Source organism: Pleurodeles waltl, chromosome 6 (assembly GCF_031143425.1).
Source record: "Pleurodeles waltl isolate 20211129_DDA chromosome 6, aPleWal1.hap1.20221129, whole genome shotgun sequence".
Taxonomy (NCBI): domain Eukaryota; kingdom Metazoa; phylum Chordata; class Amphibia; order Caudata; family Salamandridae; genus Pleurodeles; species Pleurodeles waltl.
The window spans coordinates 751,011,109-751,033,576 of NC_090445.1; the positions used below are offsets into that span (position 1 = coordinate 751,011,109).

Genomic DNA, 22,468 nt, shown 5'->3' on the forward strand with positions numbered 1-22,468 from the left:
AGTGCATGACGTCTTAATGGAGCCTGGCTGAATGCAGGTGTTTGTGGTTAAGATTAACATCCTTCTGGCCATTTTTCAGCTCTGACACACTCAGACAAGCTTGCTTCATGGAGGAGGCTAATCAGTGATGGAGGCCCTATGTGCAATAGGGACAAAAAATAATTCCCCGGCACCTGGACAAGTCAGCTGTGCTGCTCTCGAAGTAAGTACCAGCAGAGCATGTGGCAGGGTCACATAGCCCCCGACTCAGTGAGCACTACTCTCAGGATAGCCTCTTAACAGAATTAGAGTAGGTGGACTTTCAAGGTAGAAACCTCAGCAGGGGACAATGGTTCTACTTCATTTTGTACAAATTGTATTTTGTTCTGCCATTGTCCATGCATCTAGGTAGGCCTGACGCCTATATGATGCAGTTATTTCTGCATCAAGGCTCACCAATCACTTGATTTGATGGTGCTCCCCTTTACATCAAACCGCACAGAAGTGGAGCTGGTTTTAACCACGCGTGCAGATTAGTCAGATTAAGGGCTCCACCACTCAATACTGTGAGTGAGAAACGTCTCCCACACCAAGAGCTAGGCTTGGCTGCCAGATCCAAGCCTTCAGAGTCACCAGAGTGGATTAAAACAATCCTCACGGAAATGCAAGCAGGGAATGACACATAGTACCATCTTAATGTGGTGGATCTGCAGTATCACACAAAACAAAGAGACTAGCTTGACACTTTGGTGCTATGACTGCCTAAGGCTTTCATACACAGGCAAGAAGCAGTGCTAGAAGGGGTATTTGAGGCAAGGGATCTGCTTTTCCTGGACATTTCACGCTCTTTGAACAAGTCAAGAGGTAGTGTGAGATAGTTATTTTTTTATTTTTTACTAGTTACTTTCACCTACAACAGAGTTATCATACCACTTATGCAGGATATGCAAAACCATAACGGGTGATCATCAAAAAGATGAGTGTTGGGTATGATACCTCTATTTCCTCACCAGCAGCAAGGATCCTGAATGAAGTGACTGGTTGATGAGCCCACACATTTAACATTACCAAGCTCTTATAGTGTTGAAAACAAACATCTTGAACTCTGCAGGCAAGTCAGGCAGCATGCGACAGATTAGTACTCTTTCGCAAGCAAGAGAGAGATTACACAATTTGGCTGCTGAAAAAGAGGCTAGCCCATGCATACAAAACTGCAGAGCACAAAAGAAAAAAAGTCTAAGCTACACTTTGAGGAAAAAAGGAACTGAGGAAAGTATAGACAGGTACACATATATGGGTTTATGTTACACATGCATGCAGAGTAATACCAGCTCTCAACCCTCTGTATTAGAACATCTATAGAAGCTGTTTCCAGTATCTATACGAAGTGGTAATAACATCTGAGTACACAGAAAAAGAGTGAGAACATAATAAATATTATGATTTCACAATTTAAATAAAATGTTGTTTCAAAAATGTCATGCTACATCAAAGTAAAAAAGCTGAGAATAAAAAACAGATGACACACTTAAAATGCAGATAAACAGTTCAGTTTTTCACATAACTAGTAAAATACCTAGGACAGAAACAATGCTTTAAACATTACAAGCAGAAAAATCAGTTTTGTCTATGACACTGAATGACAGTTTCACAATACCGTAGAGTCAAAAATACGACATTTCCATCATTTAGTAGTATTTTAATTAAACTATGATTTTCATTAAAACAAGTTAATGCTTGGTACCTGTAAATTGGGCACAGCAGAAATCCCCCACAGATGTTGAAAAATTCTCACAAGAAGGAGCTGTGGTATAGTGTGCACTTAAGGCTGCCTGAAGCTCAGCAAGCTTTCCTGTAAAACATACATGCAAACAATGACTGTAAATTTAAATAAAACAATATAAGCCTAAGCACAACAAAGGGACAGAAAGGTTATGGTCTTGTTCATGTCACTCTCGTGCATACGTTTTTCAAAGGTTTCATGTAGTCAAATAGTGCAAACATGGCAACACCTCATATCAGCGTACAACACCACACAGAGACATCAATAATCTAAACTTTTATCGGACCTGTAAATCACATTCATATTTCTTACAGTGGCACAAACATTTTGCATATAAAAGATTAACAACTTGCCATTTCAGGTCTGGCTTGCACTGCAGCCATCTGCAAAAACGTGTATTAACATTCTATCAAAATCATATACACAGCGGAGTTTAGAGGAGGATTACTCTTCCATCACACACTAAGGAATTAGGAACTATATCACACCTTATAAATACAAAAACATGTCCATCTTAACTACATTCAGTATTTGTCTCATAAATATATTTAAATAAATAAACACTTTTTTTTCCAAAGCAGCAGGCATCCATTATTAATATTATGTCAGGACTTAGGTCTAAAATGGCTGACTTAATGGGTTGTCCTATTGCATTCTATGACAGCCTGACTCCAAGATAGCCACCCCACTTTTTTGTGAGATCTACCAAAAAAGCCACAATCTCAAGCAAAAACAGCACATTTGCACTGCGAGTACTCACCTACCTCCATGTTAGATTTTCTTACTGTGCCACCAGATCTTTCAATGGGGTATTCAAAACCAAAAATGTACCATGGACCTCGTCTATAACACTGTAATGACTGCATCCATTGTTCATCAGGTTATCTGTATCTTTTTTTTTTTTTTCTTTTTTTAACAGTTGGCTTTGTTTTTATTTTTGTTCATGATGGCAGCCATTTTGAGACAGTGTAGGCTACACAAAGAAATCTGCCTTTTATGGCTAAAGTCTGACACGAAAGCTTCATCTCTATCACTTTACATTTACTTTTGGATGTTACCCTGTCCATTCAGGACAGTGTTTTACTTTGTGTTAAACACAACAGACACAAAGGGTGATGGGAGGATGCTTGCAATTATTCTAACCATTAGCAATCGGTCAGAGTAACATTCCAACTCATTGTTCTTTTTCTCACACAATTCCACTTCAACCCTGCTAAATGTAAATCATACTTGACGCTGCTCCAATAGAACAGTAGAGCCCCAATCAGGTCTTGGGTTGCTTCTGTTCCAGTTCAGTCTGCGCCTGCCTTGGCAATTCGAGCCAGACTGTTCCGGGGGACACTAGAGAGCCCAGAGCAAAATGGCCGCACATTAGTGCAGCTCTGAAAATTAGGGCACATAATCCTCCAATAATCCTACTAATCAGCGGGCAATTATCCCACCAAAGAAGCAATCGCAAAGCGAAAGGCTGTAGCAAGAGATGCGTTTTGCTAGCCAAAACAAACAGGCAAAAGAATGCAGAAAAACATTGAGAGGTTACTGGCGTGGAGCTGGCTGCTGGAGCCTAAGATTGCGCCCCTATGCGGAGAGTGCACTGCCACTATCAGCCTGCTGCCCTGCTGACCCTTTGGGGAACTATTTCAAGTGTGAGGCAGTGGTGTGGCTAAACGAAGGCCAGAGTGTTGCCCACTTGCAGGGGGACACGAACGGCGGCATATTCCATGTCTGGGCGGGGGCTAGGGCTGCAATGTGCATCGGCCCACCGAGCTCCACAAAGAACAGTAGTTGGTCTGCCTCCTTCCCCCAACATCCCCGCCTCGCACTCACCCGCATGACCGACGGAAGGCTCTGTCTGCTGAGTCAGCAGCAAAGCATATATTGAGTACTTGAGGGGCAAAAGTAAGAGCATACTCTGTGAGGCCTCCGGGCAAATAAGCTGTGACCAATGACGAGGTAGCATATAAAAGGAGAAGCAGCTGGGCAGCTTCCCAATAGTGCAGGGAGCACGACAGACAAGTTTGCGGCACTGTACTGGAGACAAGACAAGCAGCTACATAAGATTTGACGGAGGTCAAACAGCAACAAGGCTGATTACATAGAATAAGCTTGGGCAGCACTCGTGCCTGCTGGACTCCCAGGTCAAACAGGATTGCTTTAGAAGCCATCCTAGAGTCATTTGATGATCATCCAACCACATTAGAAGTCATTTTCACATCATCAGACATCATCAAGCTCTTGAAGTCATCAGGAAAGCTTAAAAGCTCAGCCTGATGATTTGAGGATGACTTGAAAATGAGTACCTGATGACTTCAGAAGGTGTCATTATTCCTGATGATTTAAGGATGACTAGAAAATGAGTATTCGATGACTTCAGTAGGTGTCATTATTTCTGATGATTTGAGGATGACTTGAAAATGAGTATCCAATGACTTCAGGAGGTGTCATTATTCCTGATGATTTAAAGATGACTTGAAAATGAGTATCTGATGACTTCATAAGGTGCCATTATTCCTGATGACTTAAGAACGACTTGAAAATGAGTATCCGATTACTTTATAAGATGAGACTGTTCCTGATGACTTTTGGATGATTTGAAAATGAGTATCTGATTACTTCAAAAGTACGATTTTGTTTTCAATAAAATGTTTTTTTTCTGGTGATTTTAACATGAATTGCTGGTTACTTCAAGAGCATGCTCACCGCTCTAGCTTCATGTTAGCTAGAAAAACTTCAAACCGTTGGATGATTGCATATTTAATTGCAGATAAACACAAAATGACATTATTATTTTTTTATTATTCACAATGAGCAGAGAACTTTGTATAAGTCACAGGTTATTTTTCAACACATTTTTTTTATTTTTGCCACTTTTTCTTTTTTTCCAAAATGGATAAAACAAGCATCCATTGTTAAAATGAGCAATGCTTAACATTAATAAAGATGAACATTGACCATTATATCCATGATCACAAAAATTAAGTGACAATGGAGTTTGAAATTATGTGAGAGGATTGACTAAATAACGTAACAAAAAAGGGATGCTGCATATGATGCAATAACTGGAGGCACATTATGCAGCACATTCTTTATCTAGCCATTGTGATATTGGATGATTTGAACCTCAAACAAATACATAAAATTATACAGACATGCATTCATCAAACAAATACACAAATGGTGGAATATTTCATTTAATTCACATTTAAATGTAAATAAAGAGATCAACATTTTACTTTTAATGAAAGGTTGAAGCTTGTCTAAATTCAATTGGGGACACTCATTAGCCATACTGTATTCTATCTGATACACTTGCACTGTTCCCCCAAATCAATCTAGGAAACCAAATTAAAGCCTCCAATTTCATAGTGCTGCATATTTACAGACCATTTTTGAATGTTCAATTGTACATTTTGCTTCTATAATGATATTCACGGTGGGGCTGATTACGAACTTGGCAGTAGGGTGGTCAGACCGCCAAGACGATGGTTGGGAGGATGAAGCCAAGTCGGCGGCCTCCTGATCACCATATTATGATGTTTCCACAGGGCCGATGGCTGAGACAGTGGGACGGCTTTAACTTCAAAGAGAGAGCCGAGGCCAATGCCACCGCACACTCTGCGCCAACAGTACAGTCGGAATGCCCACTGTTGCCATTGCATATAGTGCTCATTATGGCTGTGCTGATGTGGGGCCTCTGCACTGTCCATGACATTGACATGGGCGGTGCTGGGGCCCCACTAGGGTTACTGAAGCAGCTTGAGGGTACCAGTGAGGTTGTAGGTGGCCCTAGAATCTGAACCACTGCGGTGCTACTTCTTGCAATTTACCTCTGTTTGTAGAGGTGTGTGCACTTTGAGACCCCCCCCAAGCCTGGTCTGCTTGGACTCATAAGGAGGGAAGTCCAAGTACAGGAGAACAAAATGTCCACCTTGTCCTCTGCTGCTGGCTAAGCTGGGACACAGCAGCGTGGGCAGGGAGATAGATCTGGCGTCCCTTCCCAAAAGAGCGCTCCTGTTTTAATTGTATCCATTCACCCTTTCCTCCTTCCATTCGCCTGCTGATAACCACCATTTCATTCTGTCATTCATTCATTATTTCATCCATCATTCAGTCTTTCACCATTCTGTCCGTCCACCCATACATTTCCAGTCTATCCATTCATCTCAATACGTAGCCATCAAACCTATCCATCCACGCACCTATCATTCATCCATCCATCCTTTCACACATCCATCTTTTCAGTCACTCACTCATTCATCCATCCACCGTTTCATCAATCCATCAACACTACCTTTTACTCATCCATCCAGATTCAAATATGAGCATTATCTGCCTTAGGGGAGCACGTATATCGCTCTAAAAGGCTTATTTAAACTCAGAAAGTGATAAAGCATATGAACTACCACAAAGTATAGGAATGGTGGAACATTCGATAACAGCACATTTTCTACTGTTCTGAAGCATTTCCTAGCTCATTAATTTTCAACATAAATATCACTTGCTCGCGTGTATGCTAAAGTACAGCAAATGATGTTTAAAACACTCCCCGCGGCATTTAAACGCTGTTTTCATGACTTCAATCCAGATTCAAATATGAGCATTATCTGCCTTAGGGGAGCACGTATATCGCTCTAAAAGGCTTAGAAAGTGATAACGCATATAAACTACCACAAAGTATAGGAATGGTGGAACATTGGTTAACAGCACATTTTCTACTGTTCTGAAGCGATGGGGGAAGGAAAGGTGCGCGCGCCTTTAGGGAACATTGCTCACCTCTATGCAGGTACCAGGAATGAAATTGCAGGTGAACTTGAACAAAAAACTCTACCACATCCGGCAGCGCCAGAAGTGACATCATCATACTGCGGCGCCAAGAGAGAACTGTGAGGGTGCAACGTTGAAGGTGCACAATGGGTTGGCCTCGCTCTGTTTTTAATATTTTCTATCTACCTACGAGGAGGAAAACTGCTTCAATCTGTAAGGTAAGAGCATGCAGGACTAGCTAATGAGCTTTGGGTCGGGGGATTGCCGCCTGGCAGTGGCCGGGGCTAATTGACCCCAGGTTAACCAGAGACGCCAAATGATGTTTAAAACACTCCCCGCGGCCTTTAAACGCTGTTTTCATTGACTTAAATCCAGATTCAAATATGAGCATTTTCTGCAATAGGAGAGCACGACTATCGCTGTAAAAGGCTTATTTGAGCTGAGAAAGTGATAATGCATATAAACAACTATGAAGTACGATAATGATGGAAAAGTTGATAACTGCACATTTTCTACTGTTCTGAAGCATTTCCTAGCTCATTAACCATTAATTTTCAACATAAATATCACTTGCTCGCTTGTATGCTAAAGTACGCCAAATGATGTTTAAAACACTCCCGGTGGCCTTTAAACGCTGTTTTCATTTACTTCAATGCAGATTCAAATATGAGCATTTTCTGCAATAGGAGAGCACGTATATCGCCCTAAAAGGCTTATTTAGGCTTAGAAAGTGATAACGCATATAAACTACCACATGAAATTGCCCACTAACAACTCACTGCCACAGGAATACAAGAAAATACCTCACCTCCGGAACACCTGCGACAGCCAACCTCCAATACCATAGCCACTAGCATTGAATATCACTAAAACCTGCTGCTATGTTCAAAGGGTGTAAACATGTAGCTTTCAATAATCTCTTCATTTATTTGCTTAAAGTCCTCGTCACAGCCACAACTCCACACACACTACACCTTTTTCAAATAACATTTTCAGCAAGATTCCCCACACGCTCTGAGTAGTAATATGTTATGCCGCGGCGCTTGCCGCAGCCGCGGGCTCAGGTTGTCGCAGCGCGGCACTTTGTTTACACCGCGGCCGACGATCGGGCCGCGGGGGACGCTGCGGCTGACGCTCGGGCCGCGGGGGATGCCGCGGCTCGAGCGCGGGCCGCGGATGCTCCAAGGAGCTTGTTTAAGGGTCGTGGCACTCGCCGCTTCCCTTACTTCAGGTTCCTCCATAAAGGCAGACGCGCCAGGGCTTGAAACCCTGTGGGGTTTCAGGCCTGACTACATATAGCGCATTACGCGCTTTACATTTAACTTCCTGCATTTTGCATGACCTCTGCTCACCACTTACCGATATCTCCAGAACAAAACCGAACCCTTGCACATGGTGTACTTTATACCTGCCTTTTCCTTCCCAGCATGCTGACCACTTCCTCTCTGCCCAGCATGCATTGTTTTCTCTTTGGTAGACGCACGTACCTGATTCACTATTGTTTTCTTTTCCCCAATCCAAGATGGTGGTATTTCTACTTCCTGTTTCCTACTTCCTGTCTAGGGGTATATAAGGGGAATTCAGCTGCTTGTTCATTGCGTTGCAACACTCTTTGGTGGTAGTCACGCTCTGATTGATCTCTTCCTGCGAATCCTGTGTGTTCCTGACCTGCCTTGTTCTCCAGTCTTCCTGATCTTCGGTCCTAACGCCCTGGTGTCCTCCTTTCATTTCAGGGAGTTCCTGTGGAGTTTTTTTTACCCTACTGGGGTTTTTCCTCTGGGACTCCTTCTGGAGGGCACGGACTGTAGTGGTTTGCTCATACCCAAACAGCACCGTGGCTACCGGAAGGGGTCGCCCCTACCTCGGCCAGAGCAGAACCTGCCGGAACCGGGGCCGTTCCCCTACGCCTCTCAGCTTCGACGGTAAGCCCATTGAAAACCGTGACATAATAGGCAAGGCAGAGGAAGGGAACCAACTGTTCACTATTTTGTGGTCTGGGCGAGCTTCAACAAGAATTTTCTTTTGTTTAATATATGTATCACACACCGTGTGCCCCAAGCATTCCACGTCACCCTGGGCATAATTCTCCAGCTTATGCAGCATATACATTTTTTATGATTTGCTTCCCCTTTACCATAGACCAATGTATCATCTTTGAATGCTCGTGTTCCTTACTAGCCTCTGAACATGGTGTGCATCACTCCTTCCAAAACCGCTAGAGCACTAACCAAACCTAACAGTATGATTCAAAACTGGGACACACTCTTATGTATAATGACAGCTGTACACCTAATAGAAGGGTCAAACATAGTCACTGCCAAGCTTGAAACTTGGGAATACTCTTTGAATCAGAGATGTTCTTTATTCCACAGGTCAACACAGTGGTTAAAGGATTCAGACTTCATTATTTCCTGCTCCGCAAAATACTCCCTTTACTCCAAACTGGCTACCGGGTGGGCCAAATCCCTTGTTATGATCAGTCTGGACTACTCTAGACCCATTTACTTAGGCCTCTGCGAAGCACTCATTGTCAGACTGCAGAGACTACAAAAGTAGCCACCATAAGCCTTAATGTATATATTCAGAACAACATCAAACCTGCTCTGAAAGATCTCGGCATAACTACTGTTTAGGTCCTCTGCACTTTTTACAAAGCCTACTGGAAAAAGACTATTTTTTTCTGATGTGTAATTTCTGAAAGTATTCTTTAACACATAATTGTGCAGTACATTCCAATCTGCCTGACTCCAATCCATACCAATCCACCCCACCTCACCCCACAACAATCCACCCCACTCAATCCAGTTGATGCCAGACCAACCCAGTCCACCCCACTCCAAACCAACCCACTCACCCAAATCACTCCAATCCACCATAGTTGAGTCCTCCCAACCCAGCCCAACTCAGTCTGCCCCATCTGTCCCATTCCAATCACAAACAATCAGCCCCAATCAAATATAAAACAATCTGGCCTACTCCAAACTGCCCCCAACAATAAAAAACAATATGCCCCACACAAATCTAAAGCAATCTGCCTACTAACCTAAATATCAAATGTAATGTCTAATGCCATGTCAAAGCCAATAGGCAGCTAAACTGAATACAGAATTTAATGGCTAATGCCATGTTAAAGCCAATAGGCAGCTAAACTGAATACAACATGTAATGTGCTACTGGTGAACATTGAGCAACTAATATGCGCAGTGGTGAAACAGTCATTGGTCAAACACAATTAATAGCATCACTACCCCTAAATCTTTAACCAGTCGCAAACTAATTCATGATTTTTGTATCTAGCAGGATATAATCATGGCTTCATTCAACGTCCTATTTTTCGCTTGCGATCGTTCAGTTTGTGTTAGAAAAGATGGAGAATTTCTGCTTTTGGGCAATCCTGGTGAAGTTCTATGTGAATGGCTGGTTGAAAATATTGATGAAAGTGGTCGGCCAATCACTGAAGAGAGAGACTTCAAGGCTGTGGTTCTTTTCCAATCACCTGGTAAGTAAAATAATTAAAAACGTTTGTTTAACACATGCCATTTATGAACTATTTTAGTTAGGTGCCTTTATTCAGGAAGTTCAAGTTCAAAAATTAAAATGTGTACTGCCCATTAAGAAAAACTAACTTTGTTATGGATTGATAGTAAGTTTGTGTCCTTTGATATCAATACATGTTTATGTACATATTTCGGGTAATCAAGGGAAGATATTTCAAATCCTCACTGTGGTCTTGTCACAGTTTTGAAATTATGCCCTATGAAAAAATTAAAATAGTGGTTGTAATATGATACTAATGTATGTTCATTTAATTTTTCAGAGTTTATGAAGTCTGTGTGCATCACTGGACAACAGAACTATGAGAAGGAAGCTGACTATAAAGATCTGCAATGCAAGAAGAGGACTAAAGAAAACTCCACATCTAGAAACAAACAACGAAGTTGCTGGTTTTCGTTGAATCTATTTTTTCTCTTTTGTAGCCTTCTGGCTTTTCTTTTTGTTCTCATACAGTGTCATGGGCTTTCTTTTGTTCTCTTGTTCAGTATCCTGGCCCCCATGGGACTAATGATGTGCTTTAGATCAATAAAATGACATGATGACATACCCCTGTTAATCCTTTTTACTTGAACCATTGTTTTGTTCAGTCTTTTGCCACTAGTCACTATGTAAAACAACTAATAATGTGCTGTACCTCAAAGTAAGGCAAGCCCCAGGGAGTCCGGAGCATGGGAAGTGAAGCACCACAAGTTAAGCTTTTCTGAATGGAAAGTTTAACTTTGTTGCAGGCAATTACTGTTGTATATATGGTATTTTTACAGCACCAATCTAGCCAAAAAGCATGATTCTCAGAATTATTTCATACCAGTGCCCCCGTCTTGGTAGAGATTAAAAAGTAATCTTTCCAAAGCAGAAGAATAATGATCTGATTATTGGGACCAGATTGATGGAAGTTTTGTGTTTAGTTTGCTTATGTTTTATAACTCTGAACTAATGCAAACTCCTTTTCTGGATTTAAAAACTGAAGCAAATTGGTATTTGGTACGATACCTGTCCAAAGTGGGAAAAAGTTTTTAAGTTTGCCTAGGCTAAGTCTAGACACCTTTGCACTATGATGCAGAGGTGTGTGCATGGTGCCCGGCTGCCTGATGGTCCACTGGTGCAAGGGAGAGGGGGAGAAACGGTACTTTCATGTTCTCTCCCATCATGCAACACAGCAATTTTGGGTGCTGTGCTGCGTTCAGTGACAGTTTTGTAATTCTGGCACTTAGTTATTTGGAGCTCATGGCACTGCAAATAATTCATGGTATTGTGTAAAGAAGGCATGTTACATCCAAGTGACCTTTTTTCTAATTGGAAGGAAGCTAGAGGAAGTGGTCATCTAAATATTTCACTATCAACAAATCCATATTCCTAAACTACTAGTGAGACTTTGCAATGAAATATTGGCAGTTGGCTAATGTGCTTGTAACATTGATTTGTCAAGGTGTAATCCAACCCTTAAGGATTTAACAGTGATCCACAGCCATTCTAAATAATTTATTAAATCATCTAGGAGCTATGCACAGTTGGCCTGCAGTTGGCAGAAAATCAGCCAAGGGTATTGCACAATCATCTGAAAGTCCACATGTAGTCATGGTTTAGTAATCCACACTCATTATGAAGTTGTCCTAAAATAATCCTGAGTAATCCATGCTCATTCCTGAGTAGTCTTTAAATCATCCTAGAGTAATCCACACTCATCCTGAAATTGTCATGGGATCATTCCAAAATAATCAACAGCCATCCTGAAGCAGTAATAGGATCATCGAGGAATAACCCACAGTCATCCTGAAATTGTAGTGTGGTCATTACAGAGTAATCAACAGCCATCCTGAAGTGGTAATGGGATCATCGGGAAACCATCCACAGTCATCCTGAAACTGTTGTAGAATCATCCTAGAGTAATCCACAAGAATCAGTAAATTGTCTAGAGACCATCCTGGAGTAATTCACACTCATCCTGAAGTTGTCAATTAGTATTCGTGGAGTTGTAGAAGGTCATTACTCCCTGCCAGTGGAAGTCATCAGAACACCATCCTAGAGTAGTTTTTGTGATGATGCTAGAGTCATCTCATTTAAATTTTTCGGTCTATACACATACTTCAGGATGGTTTGGGATGACTTCACCAGTTAATTGCAGGAATACCCCAGCTGAAGTCATCAGATGACTTCAGAATGACTCCAGGAAGATCTTCCTTTTTGACTTGGGCTGTGCTGTATATTTTGACTGAGAGACAGGATCTGCAACTCAGGTAACTATCAGCTGAAAACTAGTGTGCTGCTGCATCACGCAGCATACACCTGTATCTGTGCGCAATTACGCAGTTCACAGGTGAGATAGGCCAGTATATTATATATCTGCGGAATACAGTTAATTGGAGGTGCGCTATCTTCTGAGCAAGGACCGCAAACACAAGCTGGGCTGAGAACTCGGCAGGAAGACTTCATGCCTGACCTCTACCCACCACTTAGGGACTAGATGCCTGACAATCAACCCAAAGAGGTCTCTGAGAGCCCGGCTCGCCTATAACTGGGGGCGCTCTTACTGACCAGAGCCTTCAATGCGACAGAAGGAAGACGAGGAGCTGAATAGCCTCCCTTCCTAAACATATCAAATATGGGCACAACACTGACAATGGGAAAGGCAGATAAAACCCAATACTGTCTCGCTTTTGAAAATAAGAAGAATGGCAGATTGCAATCAGACCCCACGACCTCCCAGGATCACGACATGCAAGCACAAGGAGCCATAGTGCTGGAAGCTATACTGCAGGCCATGCAGCAAAGCCCACTATCAATAGGTGGAAAAATAAAGTCTCTGAACATTTGCATGGACCTCATGGTGGCTAAAATGGATAAACAAATGAATCAAATCACAGCGGTGAAGCAGCCCGTATCCAGTGTGGAGGATGACTTACAAGGTATCTCCATAAAATGCTTAAATATGGAAACGTCATAGCTGTCATCAATGCCAAGAACAAGGATCTTAAAGCGATATCCAGATGGAACAATTTTAGAATTACTGGAATCCTGGAGTCCACAATTACGGGGGAAATGGAGCAAATTGTCCAGCTCATGTTGCAGGACATCTTTTGTGATGAGACCTTTTCTGTCATGTTCGTGGTGGAACAAACTCATAGGTCCCTGGGGGCCAGGCACCTGCCAGGAGCACCACCGCACCCTTACTGGCCTATCGGGACCTGGACATGGTGCTTCGGCTGGCACGGGAAAAAAGGGATGTACAGTACCAAAGATGCACCATTTAATTCTTCCCTGACTTCACTGCAGCAGTGCAGGCGGCACAAAAGGAATATCTCCCTGTTAAAAAAAGAGATGCAGCAAGAAGGAATATCATGATTTGCTCTATCCAGCTAGGTTTCGTGTTGACTACAAGGGAAGGCAGAAGATCTATTTTCCAGCCCAAAAGCAGCCATGGATTTTCTGAAAGTAATAGCATTGAAAAGACGCAAGCAAACTGAATCGGACATTGATCAACCTGAGGACTGATCGATAAAACTAGCAACCGAACTTAACTGTTATGCTTTATTTCTGGGTCAGACGAACTGAGGCGTGCTCGTCAATCTCCAAGTGGGGAGAGCTGGCGCCCTAACGACTACATACATGGAGCTGCCATCACGTATGACCAGCTCTATTAAGCTGTACCCTGTCCGCACAATATGGATGGCAGTGTAATACTTATTCAGGAAAATAACACATCAGATGTCTTGCAGTGCTTTCAAGAAATTCAATTTGAACATGCTGATATCCTATGATGCTTCCAGCCCCCTCGGTTTCCTTGCAGAGGGAGTGTTGCACCTCTGTTAGCCTCCTAAATGGAGATGGGTATATATTTATCTTCTGATCACAAATTTCTGATTGTTTACCATGGTTTTGTTCTGTTACTGTACGAAGACTGTTGGTTTGCTACAGAGAACAAGGGTTGTCTTTGGCATGACTGGGATGCTGGAATGAGAGGGGAGACACTGTTTGATGTTATTGGCGTCACATTGCAAGCACTTTGCACAATACGGATCTCATCAACAGGGTCATGGGGCCCATATAATGTGGAAAGAAGTACACAGGCTCAGGCACTGGGGAATGAACGATGACTCCTGGTAAAGGGCATTTAACGTCCCTAACATGGAAGGTTCGGGGTCTGAATATCCCCCCAAAAAATGTCAAGTATTAGCATATCTGGACCGACATGTACAAGTAGCTCTAATCCAAGAAATACACCTAACTAAATCCACTTATGGGAATATAGGGGCCAGATGGCAATACGGATAGCCTCCTCCTATTCATCATACTCCAGATGGGTGCTGGTCTTGATAAAGAAGGGAGTTTACTTTACGGTATCCCTCTCCAAAACAGATAACTATGGACGATGAGTAATAGTGCAGGACAAACTTTGTGGTATGATGGTCACCCTGGTGTCCGCATATGGAAGGGAACATTTGCTGGAGGACTGGTAGATCTTTGACGGATGAGGAATCCCACCAGATGGCAGTGCACCTTTAACTTCTCGGTTCATGGCACAGGGTCCAGGTTGGGCTATTGGCTAGTTACCCAGAAGGTATGCACTTGGACACAAGGGGTACAACATCTACCATGCACATTGTCAAATCATACCCCAGTAAAACTAGAGGTGACGTTACCCACACAAGTACCTACTCTGTTCGCCTGGCATCTTCAACCCACAGACTTGTTAGATCCTATAGTCTGAGAAGCTGTGCCAAGAGCAATCATAGCATATTTCAAGGAAAATGTGGGGCCTGTGGAGAAAGCGGATATGGAATGGGAGGCATTTAATGTTACCATTTGAGAGATATGTATTGGCTCTCAGCCAGGGGTGCTTAAGGCACTACAGACACAAATTACTAACACAACAGAAAATACCTGCTCTGTAAAAACACAATGTGACGGCACCCAGTCCTCATTCTCTAGCAGCTATCAGAGATCTAAATACCAAATATAATAAGATAGCGGAGTAAGAGGTAAGGCACCTCTCAAAGCGTCATGTGGCGAGGGCATATGGGGGGAGGGGGCCAGGCACAGACTAGCGATGAAGCTACAGCACCAATGGGCACATACTTATGTCATAGCCATTACCACTTCCTCGGGTGAGACTTACTGTGACACCTCAGCCATCCTTAAAACTTTCAAAGGCTTTTATACTCAATTATATGACACCTGCGATATGGGGTCAGAAGCAGACACAGCTGTATATCTAGAGAATATAACACTGGCTTGGCTCTCAATAGGTAAAGAGCATATTTAACACAACCTCTGACTATAGAGGAAGTGAAATATGCTATCTGAGCCCTTCCAAATGATAAACCCCAGGAATGTGTGCCCTGCCCACCGAATTCTATAAAGAGTTTGCTGACCTGCTTGCCCCACATTTACACGCGATATACATGGAAGCATGTTATGACACGCAGAACCCTGCCTCTTTCACTATGTGAAGCCCTCATATTAATCCTTCTAAAACCAGATAAATCACCAGATAGATGTGAATCCTATCACCCATTGTCACTCAATAACATAGATGCCAAGATCCTAGCTAAAATACTGGCGAATACGAATAAACCACTGCTTCCCAATATGATCCTACCAAATCAATCGGGATTCGTTCCCACTAGATCGACAGCGAACAACCTACGCACTCTTTTTGCACTCCTACATTACTTAGATCCCTCTATACAAGCTGCAGAGGTGTTAGACGCTGCTAAGGCATTCAATTCAATAGAATGGAAGTATACGTTTCCAATTCTACATCGAGTGCGGACACCATTGGGCTTCCTTCGTTGGATACAGCTGCTGAACCCCAACGCAAAGGCAAGAGTGCAGGTTAACGGAAACCTATGTAAACCACTACAAATATACAGGGACATGAGTCAAAGGTGCCCATTATCACCAATTTTATTTGCCTTAGCACTAGAACCTTTGGCATGTGTGATTCGCCAGAGGAATGTGACTGCGCTCCTGCAATTCCATCTGCGCCCCTGAGCTCTATGGTTATGAGCAGACTATATGGTACTCCACTCAAGTACCTGCCGCAGGTCATACATTAGTATATCAGATATGAACGGTACTCTTGCCCAAGTATTAAATGGCTGCAGTCCACTGTTCTTCCTTTTACCGTATCCACTCTTTCCTATCAGCTGGATTTTCCCCTAAAGTGGAGCACAGATCCGGTCAGTTTTCTAGGGATATGGGTACCATGAGACCCGGACTTAGTGGTACGATATAGTTATGGGAGGACACTCACAAAACTAGAAGACCAGATCACCAGATGGATATTCCTCCCACTGGCACTAGCTGATCGAATAGCAGTCGTGAAAATGATCATATTACTCAAGTTTTTATACTTGTTTACTAATATACCCATTATCCTGACAAAACATTTTTTCAAAATGATTAATTCATCACTTGTGACTGACTTGAGCCAGAAGGCAGCCCAGAATTAACTGAGAGAAACTCACTCTACCATACGATAAGGGCGGATTTGGACCTGTATTATTAATGCGCCCAGGAACAATTTGCTCAATACTGGTACCATTCCCACTCCATACTTCCATCCAGAAATCGCAGTAACACAAGAAAAGCTTGCACTCCACCTCATGGGTGAGATGGGGTTAAAGACTATGGGTGACCTCTACCCAGCATGGGCATTTGCAAAGCAGAAAGGTCTAGCAGCGTAAGAAGCAACAACTTCACTTATACCATTCACATATTTCAGGTTGCGGGCAGCAGTGCAGGAAATTTACCTCCAATTTCCTGCTGAAGTCCAGACTCTTGGGGCATTACAGTTATTACTCACTAGTACCACACGTAAACAACTAGTCACTAATCTCTATACGGCAAACCCAATTGGATCGTCAAGCCATAACACATGCAGCTTTAGAGAAGTGGAATGCTGTACTATACGTGCCACTTAGTCCAAAGGATTGGGGTTGGTGCTGTGCCCTCAAGGAAAGACTTACCTCTAACTGTAACTTGGGAATTATTCAGTTTAAATACATAAACCAAATATACTGCACTCCTGTACAACTGTTGAGATATGGCTTGCTTGGAACTGTGCTCCGATCAGGCATTATCAATGATGTCTATTGGGACTGCTAACTAATATCCAGCCAGCATTCTGGAACCTGGTGGCAGTATCTCTCCTACTGGCGAAACACAGGGTTAACATTCATTGGGGGACGAAATCTGTACCCATGATGAACAAATGGGTGCACGACCTGACACACTGCCAAACGCAATTAGAACTGTATGCAGAAGAACTCCTGAAACCTTCTAGGCCTAAGGTTTTAGGAGCTTGCTCACAGCATATTTGCTGTACAGATCATGTGACACTTGAAAGACATAAAAATGCTGATGCATCAACAGAGGGATATAGATGTCTGCAGTAGCATTGATGTGAAGATCTTTACTATGTTACCCATGACCAATATTTCAATATGTACCATGAAAAGATAATTGTGCTGGTATTGTGTGACATGATGTACGTTGTTTCAACATTAACGAAAATTCAATAAATAAAAAAAAAGCTGGACTGTTCCTACTAGAGCAGAGTCCAGATTTACTTGCATAGGTGTGGCGTATATGTGGTCTAATTTGAGGTGGTATGGTGGGCAAAAGAACAATTGGTTGGAATGCTATCCTGAGTAATTGCCAGTGAACAGACCTATTGTAAGCATCTTCCCTTCACCTTCTGTGTGTTTGATGTAAAGCCTTAAGTGGCCATGGGTATTCCCATATGTTGGTCCCTTGCTCACTGTGCCACTGGAACCAACCTAAACCCGACTAAAGAGCCTTAACCAGGGCAAAACTGATCTTGGGTCACTCGTATTCCGTTTCAGAGAGGACCTGGCCTGGTAGTTTCAGCAAGACTGTTCCTATTGGAGAAGTGTCAAGACTGAATTGCATACAGTCGGTCTAAGTGAAATCAGACATTAAAAAAAAGGCAATAGTCATTTACATAATGCCTAATGTAGGTTAGCCCTTATTTTATATATAATGACTGTATGACCCTTTTTAGGATCAACCCTATAAGCTGGTATACGTGGGCACACCAGTTATATTTAAAGAGGCAGTCTTATCCACATTTTTTGGCATGCTTCTTGCTTGGCAACCTCATCCTACCCTGTTAAGAGGGTAATACCAAGGCAGACTCAACCTCAAGGGAGTTCTTGATAATATAAATACTGGATAACCAGAAGATACAGGTGAATTACAGTAAGTAAAAATACCTTGAGCTAAACCCAAATATATCCTTTTATTAGTGGGTACCAAGATAGGGACAAATGCTATTTTGGGTTTAATGACCCATGCATCCTTAATAAGCCAAAATATTTCTGCCCATTTTTAGTGCTGATACCGATCAGGGGCATTCATTAGGGCAATACAGATCCCCATCTCTTATTCTAAATGTTTAAGAGCAAGTGAATTGTCATAAGGGGAATACCTATTTCAACAAGAGGCATACGCAATGGGTCCCTACCTTTGGGTGTATCGAGCTTCAAGATCTGGGTCAATGAGGTCTCCTCTGTAGTCACACAAATAGAGAGATATATCGGCTTGTCAACATACTCACCTTCCATGGGCCAGCCTTTACTGATCTGAGGTTACATGGTTGGCAAAAAAATTATGGGAGGAAATTCTACTCCGAGACAACGGAATAATGCAAAAATGATGGGGGGCCCCTGTAAGATGTGGTGAGGCACGCAGAAGTCTCAGAGACCACAGATATTCATTGCTCTGCGGCTCAGTGGCACCCCCCCCAAGAACGCTTACCTTGCCCCCAAGTCCCACCCCCAATGCTGCAGGGGCTTGCTCGAGAAAGTAGGAAGCATTCCCGAGCATTTAACTATTTCTAATTACATGCCATTGTACACATTTTGCACGACATGCAATGGCATGGCTTAGAGGAATAAGGGGCCCCTGCAAAACCATCATAATTGGAGTTCCCTCAGCACGGTGGGGGCCTCCGCTAAGCCCCTGCTCTGACAGACTGACAGTCAATCAATCAGGTTTTAGAAAGCACAACTACTCACCTGTGAGAGTCTCAAGGCACTGGTGGTGGGTCTGGGCCTCAATCGAAGAGCCATGTCTTGAGGTTCTTTCTGAAGATGGTGAGTGATGGGGTTTATATGAGATGCACAGGCAGGTTGTTTTAGCTCTTAGCTGCGAGGGAGGTGAAAGATCTTCCTCCGGTTGTGGTTTTCCGAGTGCGTGGGATGGTGGTTAGCGCCTGCTTGGCGGACCAGAGGGGTCTGGTAGGGTTATGAAAAGAGATGCGGTGATTCAGGTAGGCGGGTCTGATGTTGTCAAGGGCCTTGTAGGTGTGGGTGAGTAGTTTGAAGTTGATTAGCTTCTCCACTGGGAGCCAATGAAGGACCTCCGGTGCTGGGAGATGTGTTCCTGGCGGGGGAGGTTCGGGACGAGTCTGGCGGCAGCGTATTGGATGAGTTGTAGTTTCCTGATGTTCTTTATTGTGGTGCCGGCATAGAGTGCACAGTAGAGCTTGCTAGTGACTAAGGCGTGGGTGACTATCTTGCGGCAGTCGACCTGGATCCATTTGAAGATTTGGCGGAGTTGGCGGAGGGTGTGCCAGTAGGAAGAGGAGAATGTGTTTACCTGTCGGGTCATTGATAGGGAAAAGTCGAGGATGATTCCTAGGTTGTCAGAGTAGACAAGACGCTGAGCGATGTGGGCACCAGGAGTTGTCTCAGGCTGAAGCGGAGTTTCTGAAGATGATGAGCTCGGTCTTGTCTGAGTTGAGTCTTAGGCAGCTCTCCCTCATCCAGGTGGCGACGGCTTCCATTCCGGTGTGAAAGTTCCTCTTAGCTTTGTCCGGGTCTTCAGTGAGGGATATGAGGAGTTGTGCCACATCGGCGTATGACACGATGTTCATTTCGTGCCCTCTGATGATGGCCGCAAGCGGGGCTATATAGATGTTGAAGACCACTGGGCTCAGGGACGATCCAAGGGACTCCACTGCTGACTGCCGGTTTGGATATGAAGGGTGGGAGCCTGAATCTCTGTTCTCCCGGAGCGGAAGGAGTCAGTCCATTGCAAGGATTTTCCGCAGATTCCTGCGTCGTGGAGTCTGGTGCATAAAGTGCTGTGGGAGACCGTGTCGAAGGCTACTGAGAGGTCAAGGAGTATGAGTGCTGCGGTGTGGCCGCAGTCAAGGAGGGTGCGGATGTCATCGGTGGCTGCAAGATTGCAGATGTCATCGGTGGTGCTGTGGTTCCTGTGGAAGGCAGACAGAGGTATCCAGGGAGTTGCTCTTTCATGAATAGTCCAGCTGTGAGTTTATGGCTTTTTCCCAAACTTTGGCCAGACATTCGTTAGCTTTGATGGGTCCGTCTTGGGTTTCTTCAGGAGGTGGCGGACATCAGCGTGTTTCCAATCTTCAAGGAAGGTGGCTGTAGGGAAATGCCTCCCATGGCATGGTTACTCCCTAACTGTTTGCCTTTTGTTGATGCCAGTTATGAAAGTGTGCTGGGACTCTGCTAACCAGGCCCCAGCACCAGTGTTCTTTCCCTAAACTGTACCTTTGTTCCCACAATTGGAACAGCCCTGGCACACAGATAAGTCCATTGTAACTGGTACCCCTGGTACCAAGGGCCCTGTGGCCAGGGAAGGTCTCTAAGGGCTGCAGCATGTCTTATGCCATCCTGGGGACCCCTCACTCAGCACATACACACTGCCTCACAGCTTATGTGTGCTGGTGGGGAGAAAATGACAAAGTGGACATGGCACTCCCCCCAGAGTGCCATGCCCACCTCTCACTGCCTGTGGCATTGGTAAGTCACCCCTCTAGCAGGCCTAACAGCCCTAAGGCAGGGTGCACTATACCACAGGTGAGGGCATAGTTGCATAAGCACTATGCCCCTACAGTGTCTAAGCCAAACCTTAGACATTGTAAGTGCAGGGTAGCCATAAAGAGTATATGGTCTGGGAGTCTGTCAATAACGAACTCCACAGTTCCATAATGGCTACACTGAAATCTGGGAAGTTCGGTATCAAACTTCTAAGCACAATAAATCCACACTGACGCCAGTGTGGGATTTATTGAAAAACGCACACAGAGGGCATCTTAGAGATGCCCCTTGAATAACAGTTCAATTCCTAGTGTTCGGCTGACCAGTTCCTGCCAGCCTGCCACAACCAGACGAGTTTCTGGCCACATATGGTGAGTGCCTTTGTCACTCTGTGGCCAGGAACAAAGCCCGCACTGGGTGGAGATGCTTCTCACCTCCCCCTGCAGGATCTGTTACACCAGGCTCATGCCTGTTGTTACAGCACCCCAGGGCATCCCAGCTAGTGGAGATGACTGCCCCTTCGGACACAGACCCCACTTTTGGTGGCAAGTCCGGAGAAGTTAATGAGAAAAAACAAGGAGGAGTAACCCACCAGTCAGGACAGCCCCTAAGGTGTCCTGAGCTGAGGTGACCCCTGCATTAAGAAATTCTCCATCTTGGTTTTGGAGCATTCCCCCAATAGGAATAGGGATGCGCACTCTCCCACAATGAGGGTAGCCACCCTCCAGGGCAGTAGTCATTGGCTACTGCCCCCCAGACCCTAACACACCCCTAAATTCAGTATTTAGAGACCACCCTGAACCCAGGAATCCAATTCCTGCAACCTATAACAAGAAGGACTGCTGACCTGAAAGCCCCGCAGAGACGACAACTGACTTGACCCCAGCCCTACAGGCCTGTCTCCAGATTCAAAGAAACTGCACAGCGACGCATCCAGCGGGACCAACACCTCCAAGGACTCAGACGACTGACCTGCACCTAAAGGACGAGGAACCTCCCGAGGACAGTGGCTCCGTCCGGGAAAAACAGCAAAGAAAGCAACTTTAAAGAGACTCCAACTTCCCGCCAGAAGCGCGAGTCTTCCCACTCTTCACCCGATGCCCCCAGCTCGAGTTCAGGACAACCAACACCGCAGAAAGGACTCCCAGGCGACTCCAATGACGTGGACACCCTGAGTCAACCTCCCTGCACCCCCACAGCGACGCCTGCAGAGAAGATCCAGAGGCTCCCCCTGACCGTGACTGCCTGGTAACAAAGGAACCCGATGCCTGGACCAAGCACTGCATCCGCAGCTTCCAGAACCGAGAGGAACCACCTACCAGTGCAGAAGTTACCAGCAGACAGCCCTCATCCTAGCCCAGTCGGTGGCTGGCCCAAGAAGCCCCCCTGTGCTCTGCCTGCATCGCCAGAGTGACCCGCAGGTCCCTCAATTGTTTTCAATACAAAACCCGACGCCTACATTGCACACTGCACCCGGCCACCCCTGTGCCGCTGAGGGTGTGTTTTGTGTGCTTGTGTGTGTCCCTCCCAGTGCTCTACCAAAAAACCCTGGTCTGCTCCCCGAGGAAGC

At 44.3% G+C, this 22,468-nt stretch overlaps 1 protein-coding gene across 2 annotated transcripts in view; it reads right to left on the reverse strand.

The window, feature by feature from the left end:
* TDRD1 (tudor domain containing 1) overlaps nt 1-22,468 on the reverse strand; it is a 1,656,135-nt gene that overhangs the window by 838,398 nt on the left and 795,269 nt on the right. For both annotated transcript variants that reach the window (XM_069239312.1, XM_069239311.1), the window contains one exon: nt 1,724-1,831. In XM_069239312.1, the coding sequence (XP_069095413.1) occupies nt 1,724-1,831 (108 nt within the window). The remainder of the gene's footprint in view (nt 1-1,723; nt 1,832-22,468) is intronic.